Genomic DNA, 13,670 nt, shown 5'->3' on the forward strand with positions numbered 1-13,670 from the left:
ACCTCCTTTCCTCCAAGTAAAACATAAAATAAACACTTCATATTTTTCTTAGTTTTTGCATGTAGTTTTCCGCTGTTTGAGGTCTGAGTAGTGCCATTTAATGACATGTTTCACTGGCACTTGCTGGAGAATTAGCCCCATTTATAATGATATGTGTCAATTTCCAATATGTATAACTTGTTTGGATCGAAATGAACATTCATTCTCAGTGTTAGAAATACGATTAAAATGTACTATTCGGTACAGTATTTAATTTGACTGCTTGAGATGCTCCTTTTCTCAGTACATTACTTGTATGTTATTTAGGTGGACAGAAATTCTTGGAACATTTACATCATCATTTGGCGGAGCTGAATAAAACCCTGAATTACTTGTTTTCTCTTAATGGCACTAATTTTATTTGTGTAGAACAATGTTTTAGCTCACTCTCTGACATTCGTTGAACAAGCAATTATGGCATAGTCAGATAGATGTATCTGAGTTTTTCACCAGTTTTGTATGTCAAGTATCTGACTTCTACTTTCTTCTACTTTCCTCTGACAGCCTTTACATTGGAAACCAGATCCCAGACACATGATGAGTCCTACTATGAGTATGTTCCTGATCGCCTGCAATGGAACAGAGCAGGGGAAGTGTGTAAACAGCGCTCTGGGACCTTAGCCACTGTCTCCAACAAAATAGAGGACCAAGAGCTAACCAACTTTTTAAAGTCTTTGTACATCACTCAGCCTGTATGGATTGCCAGGAAAGTCAAGACACATCTGACAAGTAGGTTCAGTCAACCATATGATTTGTGACACTTCATATTAACATAATAGAATAATTTTTTACATCCACAGCTTACATTTTTCCCTACTGCTTACATTTCTGCATACTCACTGACTTAACAAAAAGGTTTATAAAAAACAAAATGGGACTCAAGATGGTGCTTTATGGAATTTTAGCACTGTTTATTGATAAGGTTTAATCTTTTCCAATAGTTCTGCCAGTATTTTTCTCTCATAGAAATGCCTCTTTCTTCTCTCTGTTTGGGATGAAACCAAAGGTCCCTCAGAGACCCAGATTCTAGAATTCAATGGGCGCTCGGAAACCAAGCATGCCCGTCTCCTTCACAAGTTCCCCTCCATGGATTCAGTGACTGTTTGCACTCGTCTCAGATTTGATCTAAACTGCTTTGGAATATCCACCATCTTCTCTTACTCAATTCAGTCCTTCATTAATGAGTTCCAACTCCGAGCAAACCTGATTCAGGGCGAGCCCATTCAGCTGGCTCTGCTGGTCCATGGTGTCCATGGACGTTATCAAACAGCCTTTGACCATGACGACTCCTGGCACTCAGTGTGCGTTACTTGGAGTCAGAATGGACGCTGGGCTCTATTTAAACATGGCCTTGTTGTTGCCAGGGGTGATGGCCTTAACAGTTCTGACAGCATTGGCCAGGATGGACATTTCATTATCGGTCAGGAGCAGGACACCTATGGGGGCTCATTTAAGAAGGATGAGTCATTCTCAGGGAGCATCACAGACCTACACATATGGGATCGGGTACTGAACAGCAGTGAAATCTACACCATGGAAAATGAGTGTTCCCCTGTTTCCTCTGGGCTGGTCTTCAAGTGGAGTGAAGCATCAATGGAAATAGAGCCCTCCCTCACCAGTCTGAGGGGGGACAGCCCTTGTCAAGGTATAGTTGTTAGGACGCAGCAATAGCACAAAGGTAGACGCTGAAGGATTCACAAATTCTTAGTCATGCCTATTTAATATCCTGCTACAGGGGAAACATTATTTAAAATAGACCTAGGTGACTCAAATATATGCCCAATGTTCTGTGGTATTGATAAGAATTTTCTTAAAATGCTTTTTACAGTTAAAGTACTTTAGCTTCAGAGCTGGGTGGGGTTGCTATGCAGAAAAACAATCACATGGAGACCATTTGGAAAGTCATTTTGGACTACTTAATTTTCAGTTACATGCCAAGATCTGAGCTGGCCTGATGTTGAAAACTCCACCCTGGAGTCCATCTGGCATTCCAAGCAGGGTCAAATAAATGCTCTGAATAAATTGCAGGTACAACTAGACCAAAATCTGTCTGTCCCTGATTCATCCTCCTCTACACCCACATTTATCTCATATTTGTTATCAGAGCCAATATGATGTAATAGTATGTTTGTAATAGAACACATTTTTTTTGGACATCATTGCACTAAATTGGCAGCCATTCAACAAAATGTGCAATGTTAACTGCATAACCATGCATTGAGTAAGATATCTGATTGATATTTTAATTATGTAACGTGCATGTATCATATATCATATCACAGAACACTGTACTGACTCAGATTGAGATCAGCAAAGGAGCTTTATTAGGATATCCATATCCTTTTCTGAATTGGTGGAATGCTTTGGCAAACTGTTACAACTACTGGACACACAAACCCACACTCTCTTTATTCCTCTAGTCAGTAAAAATAGAAGTTTAATAAGATTGTTGGAAGAGAAAATGTTGTATTTCTGGTTTTCAGCCTGAGATGAATAGGGAAGATGGTGAGCAAGCTGTTATTGGCAGACAGTAATCTTGTTAATGATTCTGGTAAATATTTTGTGACTCACGTCAGTCCTGAATCCCACCCTTCAAACAAACTTCTCCTGTACTTACATCATACTCCCCAGTGAGCAATAAGAGCCCAAAAACTGCCCCCCCCCTCCTACAACTGAACATGCAGAAAACATAGTGAGCTTTACTCCTTCATTGATTTTCAGTTTCAGGAGTTAGGAGTATTTCTTTTCCCCAATCTTTCTTTATTTTCTTTCTTTTCCCCACACTCTGTGTGTAAATCTTTCCCCAATCTTAAAAAGATTGGGGAAAGATTTACACACAGAGTCAGGTTATGGGAACTGTAGCTTGTGGCTGAGTGAATGATCTGAGGACCAATCTTTAACCAGTTATTTTCTTTTGGACTCTGTCTCATCAGACTTGTTTAAAAATGTTATCATCTGCCCCACTACTCCTTCAAATGAACTGCCACAGATTAAATCACTCTTACATCTACTGTAGTCTTCTGGTCAGGCGCTATCAATTTTCAATTCAATTCAAATGGGCTTTATTAGCATGAAAGTTATTCTAAAAACGTTGCCAAAGCATAAAAATACAATTTGTCCAAATATTCAGACAGTACACAATTAACAACATTAACATTGATTTTATAGTAATTATATACACAGTGTGTGTGTGTGTGTGTGTGTGTGTGTGTGTGTGTGTGTGTGTGTGTGTGTGTGTGTGTGTGTGTGTGTGTGTGTGTGTGTGTGTGTGTGTGTGTGTGTGTGTGTGTGTGTGTGTGTGTGTGTGTGTGTGTGTGTGTGTGTGTGTGGTCGTGTGTTGGTCATTCACTGTCCCTCAGGTTGTGGCATGTTGATATATATTGGGCAGCAAGATATACCCTGTCTCCTTCTCCCAGGAGTATTTTTATTTTTGAGAGTTCATTGAGCTTTATGAATTCTGTGATGACAGCGTTGAACTTGTTAAAATTAAAGTTCCTCGTTTCATCAAATGTTTTACAATGTAGGAGAAAGTGCATCTCTGTCTCCAACTCACCTGTCGGACAGTGACCACACGTTCTGTTTTCTTTTGGTTGCCATGATTTTTAGTGTCTTCCTGTTTCAATTGCTAGTTTGTGGTCACTGAGCCTGTACCTGTATCTGTCTCTGCTTTCTATCTCTGACAGTACAGAGATATTCAGCTAATTCATAATCTCTCTTTAGGGCCAGATAACATTCAGATCTACTTTGGCTTTAAGTTTCTTCTTTCCAATGTTCCAGATAGGATTCTTTAGAATTTGTTATAATTTGTTTTACTCTGATTGGTGTTTGGAGAGCAGTGTTTGTGTGAGGCTGCTCAGACTGTGTCCAACAGAGGACAGTTAGCCTCAGTACCAACTGACATAGGGGACTCTTTTCTGGGCTCAGCTCTTGAGTCTGGAGGGCTTTAGAGTAGAGGGTGTCTGTGGGGCTGGATGTCAAATGGTTATAAAAGTTGATTGTTCTCTTGGGAATGTTAATTGTAAGTGGGTATCTGTTTCTGTGTATGTGTAAAATGTGTCTGCAGAATGAATGAACCATGAATATGTATGAACTATCCCATATATGCTAAAGAAGTATAAACAGTGGTTACATAAACATGTTACACACTATAACAACTAATAAAACTTACAACACATAATTTAACACAAAATATAACTCAAGCCATATGAACAGATGCTTATTTGGCTCATTTTCTCAACAAAAATTGACAGAGATTTTTTTAAATTTGTGTGGTTTAGTAGATAAAATGAAATGAGTTATAAGTGAGGCTCTGTAGACGTAGTTTCATGTTGCCTTATTATCCATACTTAGAATTTACTATGGCTTGTTGTTTGATTTCTGAAGTGTATAACTATCCATGTCTCTTTAACTAGATATGACATTTAGTCTTTTTCATCCTTTCTCTTACTAGGAAACATCACTATATTAGCAACTTCGCTTTTGGACCCCCTCCTGGATTCTTTACAGAATCAAACGCTTTCCTTTAAGTTATTCCGCAGCCCTCAGTCTGATGAGGATTGTGGCATCTTTGACCCTGTTACTGGGAACTTGGCCCATGCTAACTGCGACTCATTTAGAGGAGCTGTCTGCCAGTTCAAGAAAGGTACCATTTACGTTTATAATGTTTGATTTGTACACATTTTACTATGTTATGTGATCATTTGGTTTGCTTTATCTCACCTCAAGAGAAAATACAGCATTACCACAATCAATTGTCATAGCTCTGTAATAAACACTACTTTCCTCGAATGGAGAATTTTGTTGTTGTTGAAACTTACAAACTAATCATGAAAAAAGCATGAATCTAATGAAATGTAATAGGTTGTAAAATGTAATCCTGTGACAATAGATTTAAAAACATTGTAATGTATTTCTCTATGTTATGTCTGCAGAAGTCCTGGATGTTATCACTGTACCAAAGACACAATTCTTCAGTATATTGAGCAAGAATCCTCTGACCAAACTTGTGAGTGTGACATTCAAGCCAAATGTAGCACATACAGTAATTTAGTTATACTGCACCATCAGTTCAACTCAACAGAGAATACAAAGGAGACAGTGCACACTGATATGGTTCAAATATTTAATAACTTCAAAGCAAATCTGGCTATTTTCTTTATGTTTTTTATGCTTCTAGAATGTGACGTGAGAGCTTGTAGAATGTGCATGGGCATTTCTACAAGTACAAATTTGTTTTGCTACAGACGTCTCGCAAAATCTGTTGCAAAACTCAAGCAACGCAGATTCACGCGAGAAAAGTAGTGGACTTCCAATCACATCACATTCTACAAGCTCACATCACATTCTACAAGCTCTCACATCACATTCTACAAGCTCTCACATTTTGCAACATATCTACCTTCATACACTTCCCTATTACTGTTTTTTTTTAACAAGACTTACTTGTTGGTTAAATATTTAAAGAATCTCTTGTACTTGGTGAAGAGAAGAGATTACAAACCTGAGCATCACAGCAGCATTGCATTACAACCACCTTTCCTCATCTGATATTAACTATTTACCTGTCCTTCCTCTCCTTAGGTCATTGAGGAGCTGAGTGTAAACACTTCTCAGGAGAGAAATCTGACAGTGCTCCAGCAGTTGAGCCAGGCTGTTCTGCAAATGTTAGAAGCAGACGGACCAAACCTACTTACATCCAGTGATGTCCTCTTCCTCACCCAGATGATCGAGATAGACCTGACTGCACTGGCTAGATCTTACTCTGCAGGAGATGACACAGCAGAGGTCATGGTGTCCATTGCTACAAATTACGTAAAGGCAGCAAGTGTGATGCTGGAGCCCCACATGGCCATGCAGTGGATGGGCGTAACAGAAAATGGGGTGAGGGAGTGACTTGTGTTTGTCTGCAAGACCAAAAATGTTTCTGGTTTGATCGGATGAACTCTATTTATTCATGAAAGTCAACCTAACAGTTGACCTTATCCCCGCAAGCTGTGCTTCGTCGGTTGTAAAAAATGTTTTGTTTTTGTGTCTCATTTTCTTGTACAGGTCAGCGTGGAGCCTTTTACTATTGTCAAGAGCATAGATAATCTTACTGAGGCTCTTGCAGACATGCTAGCTGTTGAGGAAAGAGGCTTCACGCTTTCTACCAGGAACATAGGTAATAAAAACATCGTCAAAGACAAATTAATCATAGATCCAATTATTCTTTGTTCAGAATACAGGTGGCAAAGTTTCAGAGGTGTACAAAGTTGTTAACATGTAAAAATAGGAATATGTAGCCAAACTTGCTGTAACTATGTAACACATTTCACTTTAAGATTAAAGGCTGGCATTCTTGTAATGCGTTTAATTATAATGTAAATTACCCTGACCATTATTAGCTCTTGGCTCACAAACGCCATTGACAAATGTCTTTGCTATCTTCTCATTCTTACTAGAATTGTTCATCTCCTTTAACTGTATCTTTGTCCCCTGTTGTCTTTCTTGCCAGATGTGTTCGTGAAGTGGCAGAAGCTGTCAGAGAACAGCCCAAGTCATGTCTTTAAGCCGTCCACTATCGGCTCCCGAAGCAGCAGCAGTGGTCAGGATGAGTTACTTATCCCTGGCACTGAGCTCCAGAGGATTTACACACTGGGTAGGAAATACACACATGGATTGCACTTATTTTAAAGGTTAACATAATGACTTTACAAATAAAAGCTGTACATTGAGGACAGGCATATATACAAAGCGTCTTTTTGCTGCCGCTTTTAATGTCACACAAATTGTTCTGAGTAGATTTTTTGCAAAATTGTGCTGCAAAATGCTGCTAAATAAATGCCAGTTCATTCTTGACTAATTAATTTAGGATTTTGTTAGTTTCATCTCTATTTTATAGATATGTTATAGTTAATGATATGACATTGTTATTTATTTTCAAATATATTACATTTTAGTTTAGCTTTTTTGTTACACATTTTCTGGGGTTTGGTCTGGAGTATATCTTTATACCACCAGAAGAAAATCATAGTTTGGGCTGTTAACAGAAATGTAAAAAAAAAAAGTGGCAGGTACTTTGGAAAGAGAACTTAAGGCAGATGGATATAAACATCGTCTTTTAATTGTGAGTGTATTTGGAGGAGTTTTGGTGTGAATATTTAAAATAAGTCTTTCAAGCATGACACTGTAAACCAAAAGGGATGCTCAGAATAAAAAAATAAAGTTTAATCACTGAAGGATTAAAATAAATCTGATTTCTTCTCAGGTTTTGAGGAAGTGATGCTTATTCATACCCACTACAGCCGTCTGAGCGAGATTGTATCTGAAGTGGACCAGCCTCCACTGAGTCACCAAGAGAAAGGAAAACGGTTGGCTTTTGTCTGTTGTCTTCTCTTATTGCTCTGTTTTGAAATTAAGTTGAATTTGCACTCATTCTTTTGGGGTTTCTTTCTTTTAAGGTCTAACACTTAAACAGGGCATCACCATCACCACGTTGAAGCATTTGACCAAATATCACATTATTTTCAGCGTTCGCCTTTCTTAAAAATAGTCTTGTTAATTTTATAATGTCATCATCAGTTTCGACCAAATAATCTGTCCTTATGCTTTTACCTTCACTATTTTGTAAGATAAGGGATCATTCAGACAGTGGTATCAGATTTGATTTAAGTTTGTCCTGTTCTTATTATTACTTACACATCTACGCAAAACTCCTGAAGTTTACAGGGTGAGCTGTGTGTAAACGCTAACAGCCACAATTTGATCTGACTTTTTTAACTTTGGCATCTTAAAAGACGGCTTATGGTATATGTACAGATGAATATGACAACTATTGCTTTTGTCTGCTTTCCCAGAGTTCTACCAGGTCACCTGACTTCTGCTGTCATATCAGCCTCCGTACGTGATACCTTCAAGGCCCAAACCATCCCTGTGGCTGTCCAGTACACTCTGTCATCATCTCATGTGGTACAGTCCAATATTAAAGATTATATTGTATGTGAAGTTTAAGGATGATCATTATTGTCTGCAGTGTTCACTGTGTGTAAAAGTGGCTTGAGACTTTTTGTTCATATGTAGTGGCTCTCAAACTGTGGGCACGACCCCTAGGAGGAGTGTGTAGACATGACTGTGCAGCGCAGGTTGCTTAGGCAGGAACGTGGCCAGGCATAGTCATGGCCCTCGTTGATTTGTTACCCTACATGCCATTCAAAAATCACAAACTTTGGTTAGCTATTTGCCTTATCAGAGGTGGGATTTATGTTAAAAAAAAGGATTTAGGCGGTTTTTCAACATGCTGCTTGCAGTTTTCATTACATTTGAATGTGGCATATTGCCTTTTGTGAGTTTATTTAATTGTGACTTTGGACATACACTTTACACTTTACATTACACTTTATGAGCCCTCAAGATTTAAATGTAATGCAACTCTGTTGTGTTCCTTTTTAAAGTTAGAAATATAAAATGTAAAATAAAAAGAAATAGATAGTCATCTGTAAGTAGCTATACTAGAAACACAGAAAACGTTAATAATTAATATTCATGAACATGTTTGCACTGACTGTAATGACAAAATGAATGCTCATGATCTTGATGGTAATTTATTAAAGTTTAACTTTGCCCTTTTAGTCACCATTTTGTTTGGGTGGGAGGGCTTTCCCCAAACAGAAAAGTTTGAGTACCACTGTGATAAAGAAGTAATTCTTTATGGATAGCAGTTTAGTTATTGTCAAGTTTCCCTGTTTGATAAACCCACCAGCATGAATTTTCATCTCCCAGCAAGCAACATGTGACTTTTACCCATGATGCTCCAGGTTTGCTAGGGTCTAAGTATGAGAGAAACAAAGAGAAAAGAAAATCAAGTTCAAATGTGTTTAATTTTCTAGGTGGAGTATTCTCAGCGCGTCACCCCTGTTTGTGCCTTTTGGAATTTCAGCTTCATGTAAGTTTGAACAACAGCACAGTCACATAAAGAGCTTGATAAACTGTGTTATGATGAGGTGTTCCCTAATCATTTACTAGTTATTTCTAAGGACATATTTAGCTGTTTTGATGCCATGCATGGTAGGTACATATTGCATTATGTGACATACAGTATATGACACCTGTATAAATATTATTTATAATTCTTTATTTTTTAACACCAAATGTATTGGCTCTCTGAAATGATGAGTGTGTATTTGTGCTTTACAGGCATAATTATACCAATAGCTGGTCCAGTGATGGTTGCAGGGTGACTTTTGTCGGCTCTGGTGTCACTTCCTGCTTCTGTAATCACACCACCAACTTTGCAGTGCTGATGAATTACCTGGAGTCAAAGGTAACAGAGGGAATGTGTTTTGATGCTATTAGACAAGTCAAATTAAAACTATGGTGAAGGATAGGGGTGGTAAGGTGAACTTCAGTACGTTTGTCTCATTAACATTTAGTAATAGTTATTTGAAACAAATTGAAATTAGACTGTTGTTGTGCAACTAAATCTAAAGTGCTGATGTACATTGTGAAGTCCTGATTCTTCACCTCTAAAGTTAAGACTAGGCTTTACTGTACACTTTAAATACCAGCATAACTCCAAGTATTAAAGTCCAGTTGAAGAATGCATGGTGATAACTGTTTTTTTCTCTCATACAAACATGTAATGTAAGATTTAAGATAAAGCGCATAAAAAACAAATATACACAGCATTTTTAAATAACTCGAATGGTTTTGGAGTCATGTTTGGTTGAGCTTTCACAGCTTCCATTTATTATGAGACTTCTTGAGTAAAGGTTTTGAGGGCATCAGATGGATCAAACCAAGGACATACAAACAACATTCTCCTCTATCGGTTGAATTTTGAGTTTGAAAGCTTTCATTGTCATTGTATAACAGGATACAACAAGATTATGAGCGCCACTCCTGGTTTGTGCATAGAAGTCACTTTCAATCAGTGTTAAAAACATTTGCACAGAAAAGCATATTCCATAGAGAACACATTCATGTTCAAACTCGACATATAAATAAATATAGTGCCCAAGTTAGTGCAGGGTGAGGAATAAATAAGTAGCCAAGTAGTCTCTTGCATTAACCTACCTTTCCTCTCTGTTCTAGTGGAGTCCCGAGGAAGAGCTAATTTTAACCAAGCTGACATTTATTGGCTCTGGTGCATCTCTGTGTGCGCTTGTGGTGACCTTGATGCTGTTCACTGTACTGGAGTGAGTACAGCACTTGTCATAGTACAGAGACTTGTTATGCTTAGCCACAATGCCAGCTTCTCTGTATTGCCTCTGTCTGTTTGAACTAATATCTATATGCCTTAGACTCTGCCCCTTGTGTGTGTTGCTGAATACAATAAGCTACACAATGGTCATATGTTTACAGAAACATAAGAGTTGAGTTAAAACTTATAATGTGGATTTAGAAGACACTACACTACACAGTACATTATAATGTATGCTTTGTCCTGGTATTTGTTGTCAATACAGACAATTTCTTTATATTCTTAGGGAATAAGAATATCAGCTGATTTGCCAACCTAATTATGTCCATGAAATAAACATGTTGTAGGTATGTTAAACTCAACCATGCATCCTTCTGCTATAGATGATGTCTAAAGTCAGGATTAATAAAGTACATACATTCAACAATTCTTTGTCAGATCTTGTCATGGGATTTGATATGAAACTCAGTCAAATAGACAAAACATAGAAAGATTTCTCATGAGTGTTTGTGAGCTTACCACTGTGAGTATTGATTAGTGCTAATCTAGTGCCGTAATTACTTTGGTCTACATGTGAGTCCACTCTGAAGGTTTATGGCACAATCCTACAGCTATTAATTAACATTAGGGTCACTGAGGGATCACAGTCAGCTGAACAGGAGCTGCCCTGACTATTTATGGCCATCCTGAAGTCAATGTGCAGCCATGCATTTCACACGCATGAGGTTCACATGTCTATAGATGCATGTGTAATCAAACTAAATATTAATAAATAAAATAAAAATATAAATGGTCAGGATCGCTCAAATGAATTGAATCTAAATAGGTTAAGCTCATCCAGATGTAATTATAAAGTCTCTAGTCCATTATCCCACTTTAAAGCAGGTTCATCACTTTGTTTCAGTCAAATCTATGGAAATAAAAATATGGAAAATAAATCTAACCTGTAAGTGAAACATTCAACCTAGGGCATCTCAAGACTGTATGTGTTTGTGTTCAGAGATGGTGTTAGACTTCATGGTATGTGAGTTTGATCAGATTTAAACAACAGTAAGAGATTCTGCACAACAAACTGAAAACGTAGTTTTGCACTGCAAGGTCAAGTGTGAAATATTTAAGTCAACGAGACATGTCTCATCTTCAAACTGACAACAGGTCAAATAAAAAAATAAAAAGATCTAGGATATAGCAGCAGCACACTCAAAGGTGCAGAACGTTTGGAAGAAGTGGAATCCAAAAAAAAAGATTAAAGCATTCAAAGCAGAGGCAGGTCATTTTGTAGCCTTGGATTTTACTATAAGCCACTTTAGAGATCAAATGAAGAGGCCAGCTAGTCTTACAGTCCAACACTGAGGTACAGAAAAGTTATCTATACACATATAAGCATGAGGATATGTTTTTATTACACAAACTTGGTTCTACTTAAGCTGAAAATGAATAATTGTCAGATATACTAGACTTGACTTTATTCTCATCTCTATCCATAGTATTCCAAAATCCGACAGGACGTCCATCCATAAGAACCTTTTCATGTCTCTGATCTGTGCCCAGGTGATTCTGCTGTGCAGCGGCTCAGCCATTCACAACAAGGTAATGATCTGATTTCATTTACCAGACAAATAAAATATTAATGCACTGGTTCTGAAAGCCCCGTAAATGAGAATTTAAGTACTAATCTATACTGAGGTTCCCTTGAACGCAAATGCTTTGGCAAAACACAAGTGGCCACTGTCATGTCTAATAGCTGGAACGCATGGTTCAGTCTCTCAGTGGTCACCAAATAACCTGTTGATGGTCCCTTGACCCCAGTTTATGTCAGGGGTTGGTTTTACCCTCCAGGGGCAGGTGTCCACGTGTTGGAAAATCATCAAATGGGTTCATATATGTATAGGTTAACGGACCATAATGACAATTTTAACGCATGTTTTTGGTCAACTCAGAGCTATTTTAAATGAATTAGATTTGAGGGCTCGAGAGTTTTGCTAAAATTGTCTCCATATTGTTTCTACTTGACATACAGGTTTTGGTAGTTGCAAGGATTTGATCTGCTATATTTTATAAGTCAGTTTTAATTGTGCTCTTGAAGAAACTATTTGCTTAACAACCTTGCAAGTGTAGCCAAGTAGGTTTCATGGACATTATACATCCCGAGTAATGTGAAATAAACCATACCTCCCACTAGCACTTGCAATATGCACTACCAAAATGAGAGTAATTGTTTGGTATGTTTGTGCTATAAAAATGTGAATTAGTTTTTCTTTCACTGTTGAAATCTAACATGTTTCTTTTCTGCATTTCTGTGTTGATTGTGTTTAAAGGTGGCATGTACACTTGTGGCAGCACTGCTCCATCTCTTCTTTATGGCAGCATTTAGCTGGATGTTGGTGGAGGGTCTGCTGCTCTGGAGCAAGGTGGTCGCTGTCAACCTAAATGAGGACAGACACATGAAGTATTACTATCTCATCGGCTGGGGTAAGATAGCTAACCAATAGCCAAATCACCTTTGTTGCACATACTTACTGAGATTAGCTGTGATTTTGTTAGATTTATATTTTAATCTAATGAAATAGATACAATAAGTTAATGATGTATACCCAGAGAAAGTCTGTTTTCCTAATTGTTTTGCCTAATATTTGTGTAGACCTACATTTGACAAGGTGGCTTTATTATATACACTGTGTGAACTATACAAATCTAAAGATGATATTTTCCTGACGTTTGTGAATTCTCATATTGTAGTCCAATATTCTCGTCCTTTCTGATTGTTTGTCCTGTGTGTGTGTGTGTGTGTGCGTGCGTGCGTGCGTGCGTGCGGTGTGTGTGTGCGTGCGGTGTGTGTGTGTGTCCCGGCTCTATCCAGGATTGCCTGTGTTGATCGTCACAATCACGCTGGCATCAGCCTCAGGCAAATACTCAGCTGATGGCCACTGTTGGCTCAGTGTCCAGAATGGGATAATCTGGGGTTTTGCTGGTCCTGTCATCTTCATCATCATGGTTAGAAATTTAGATTTAACTCATCTTGTCTGTCAAACCGCAGGTGTTCAGTTAGATATTCATTTCCTTACTTGTTTCCTTCCCTTTTGCAAAACCGCAGCATCATATTTTTCCATATTTTTTTCTGTCAATATGTTTTTCTATTCTCTGTTATATAAGTGCACCTCTTATGTTTCATCTCTTTGTTTTTTGCCTGTAGCGTCTTTCATTTTTGTACCCTCCCCCTTTTCTTCAGGTGAATCTCATGGTACTGACCCGGGTGGTAGTCATTACCATATCCACAGCCAAAAGAAGGTCCATCATGTTGGCCATGGGCACAAGTCCTGTGGAACAAGCCTATGAACAAATGAGGTAAACACCAGAAGGGGGCGCCATTTGTCCTCTTTTTTAGATTTTCACTCGGGCAATAGGATTTGGAGCAGACAAGCTGTAGTACTTAATAGTGAAATAAAAAGCAGCT

General features: G+C 38.1%; 1 protein-coding gene across 2 annotated transcripts in view; it reads left to right on the forward strand.

Annotated features, from left to right (window-relative positions):
* LOC109989710 (adhesion G-protein coupled receptor D2) overlaps positions 1-13,670 on the forward strand; it is an 83,591-nt gene that overhangs the window by 1,795 nt on the left and 68,126 nt on the right. The window contains exons 4-19 of one of the 2 annotated variants that reach the window (XM_020641569.3): positions 544-768; positions 1,046-1,684; positions 4,490-4,681; positions 4,971-5,044; positions 5,620-5,919; positions 6,088-6,199; positions 6,533-6,676; positions 7,286-7,388; positions 7,875-7,986; positions 8,904-8,959; positions 9,211-9,337; positions 10,108-10,211; positions 11,704-11,806; positions 12,535-12,688; positions 13,077-13,210; positions 13,446-13,561. In XM_020641569.3, coding sequence (XP_020497225.2) covers positions 544-768; positions 1,046-1,684; positions 4,490-4,681; positions 4,971-5,044; positions 5,620-5,919; positions 6,088-6,199; positions 6,533-6,676; positions 7,286-7,388; positions 7,875-7,986; positions 8,904-8,959; positions 9,211-9,337; positions 10,108-10,211; positions 11,704-11,806; positions 12,535-12,688; positions 13,077-13,210; positions 13,446-13,561 — 2,695 coding nt within the window. The remainder of the gene's footprint in view (positions 1-543; positions 769-1,045; positions 1,685-4,489; positions 4,682-4,970; positions 5,045-5,619; positions 5,920-6,087; positions 6,200-6,532; positions 6,677-7,285; positions 7,389-7,874; positions 7,987-8,903; positions 8,960-9,210; positions 9,338-10,107; positions 10,212-11,703; positions 11,807-12,534; positions 12,689-13,076; positions 13,211-13,445; positions 13,562-13,670) is intronic. The other variant, XM_029278827.2, reaches the window with a different exon arrangement.

This window comes from Labrus bergylta, chromosome 6 (genome assembly GCF_963930695.1).
Source record: "Labrus bergylta chromosome 6, fLabBer1.1, whole genome shotgun sequence".
In the NCBI taxonomy this organism is placed as follows: domain Eukaryota; kingdom Metazoa; phylum Chordata; class Actinopteri; order Labriformes; family Labridae; genus Labrus; species Labrus bergylta.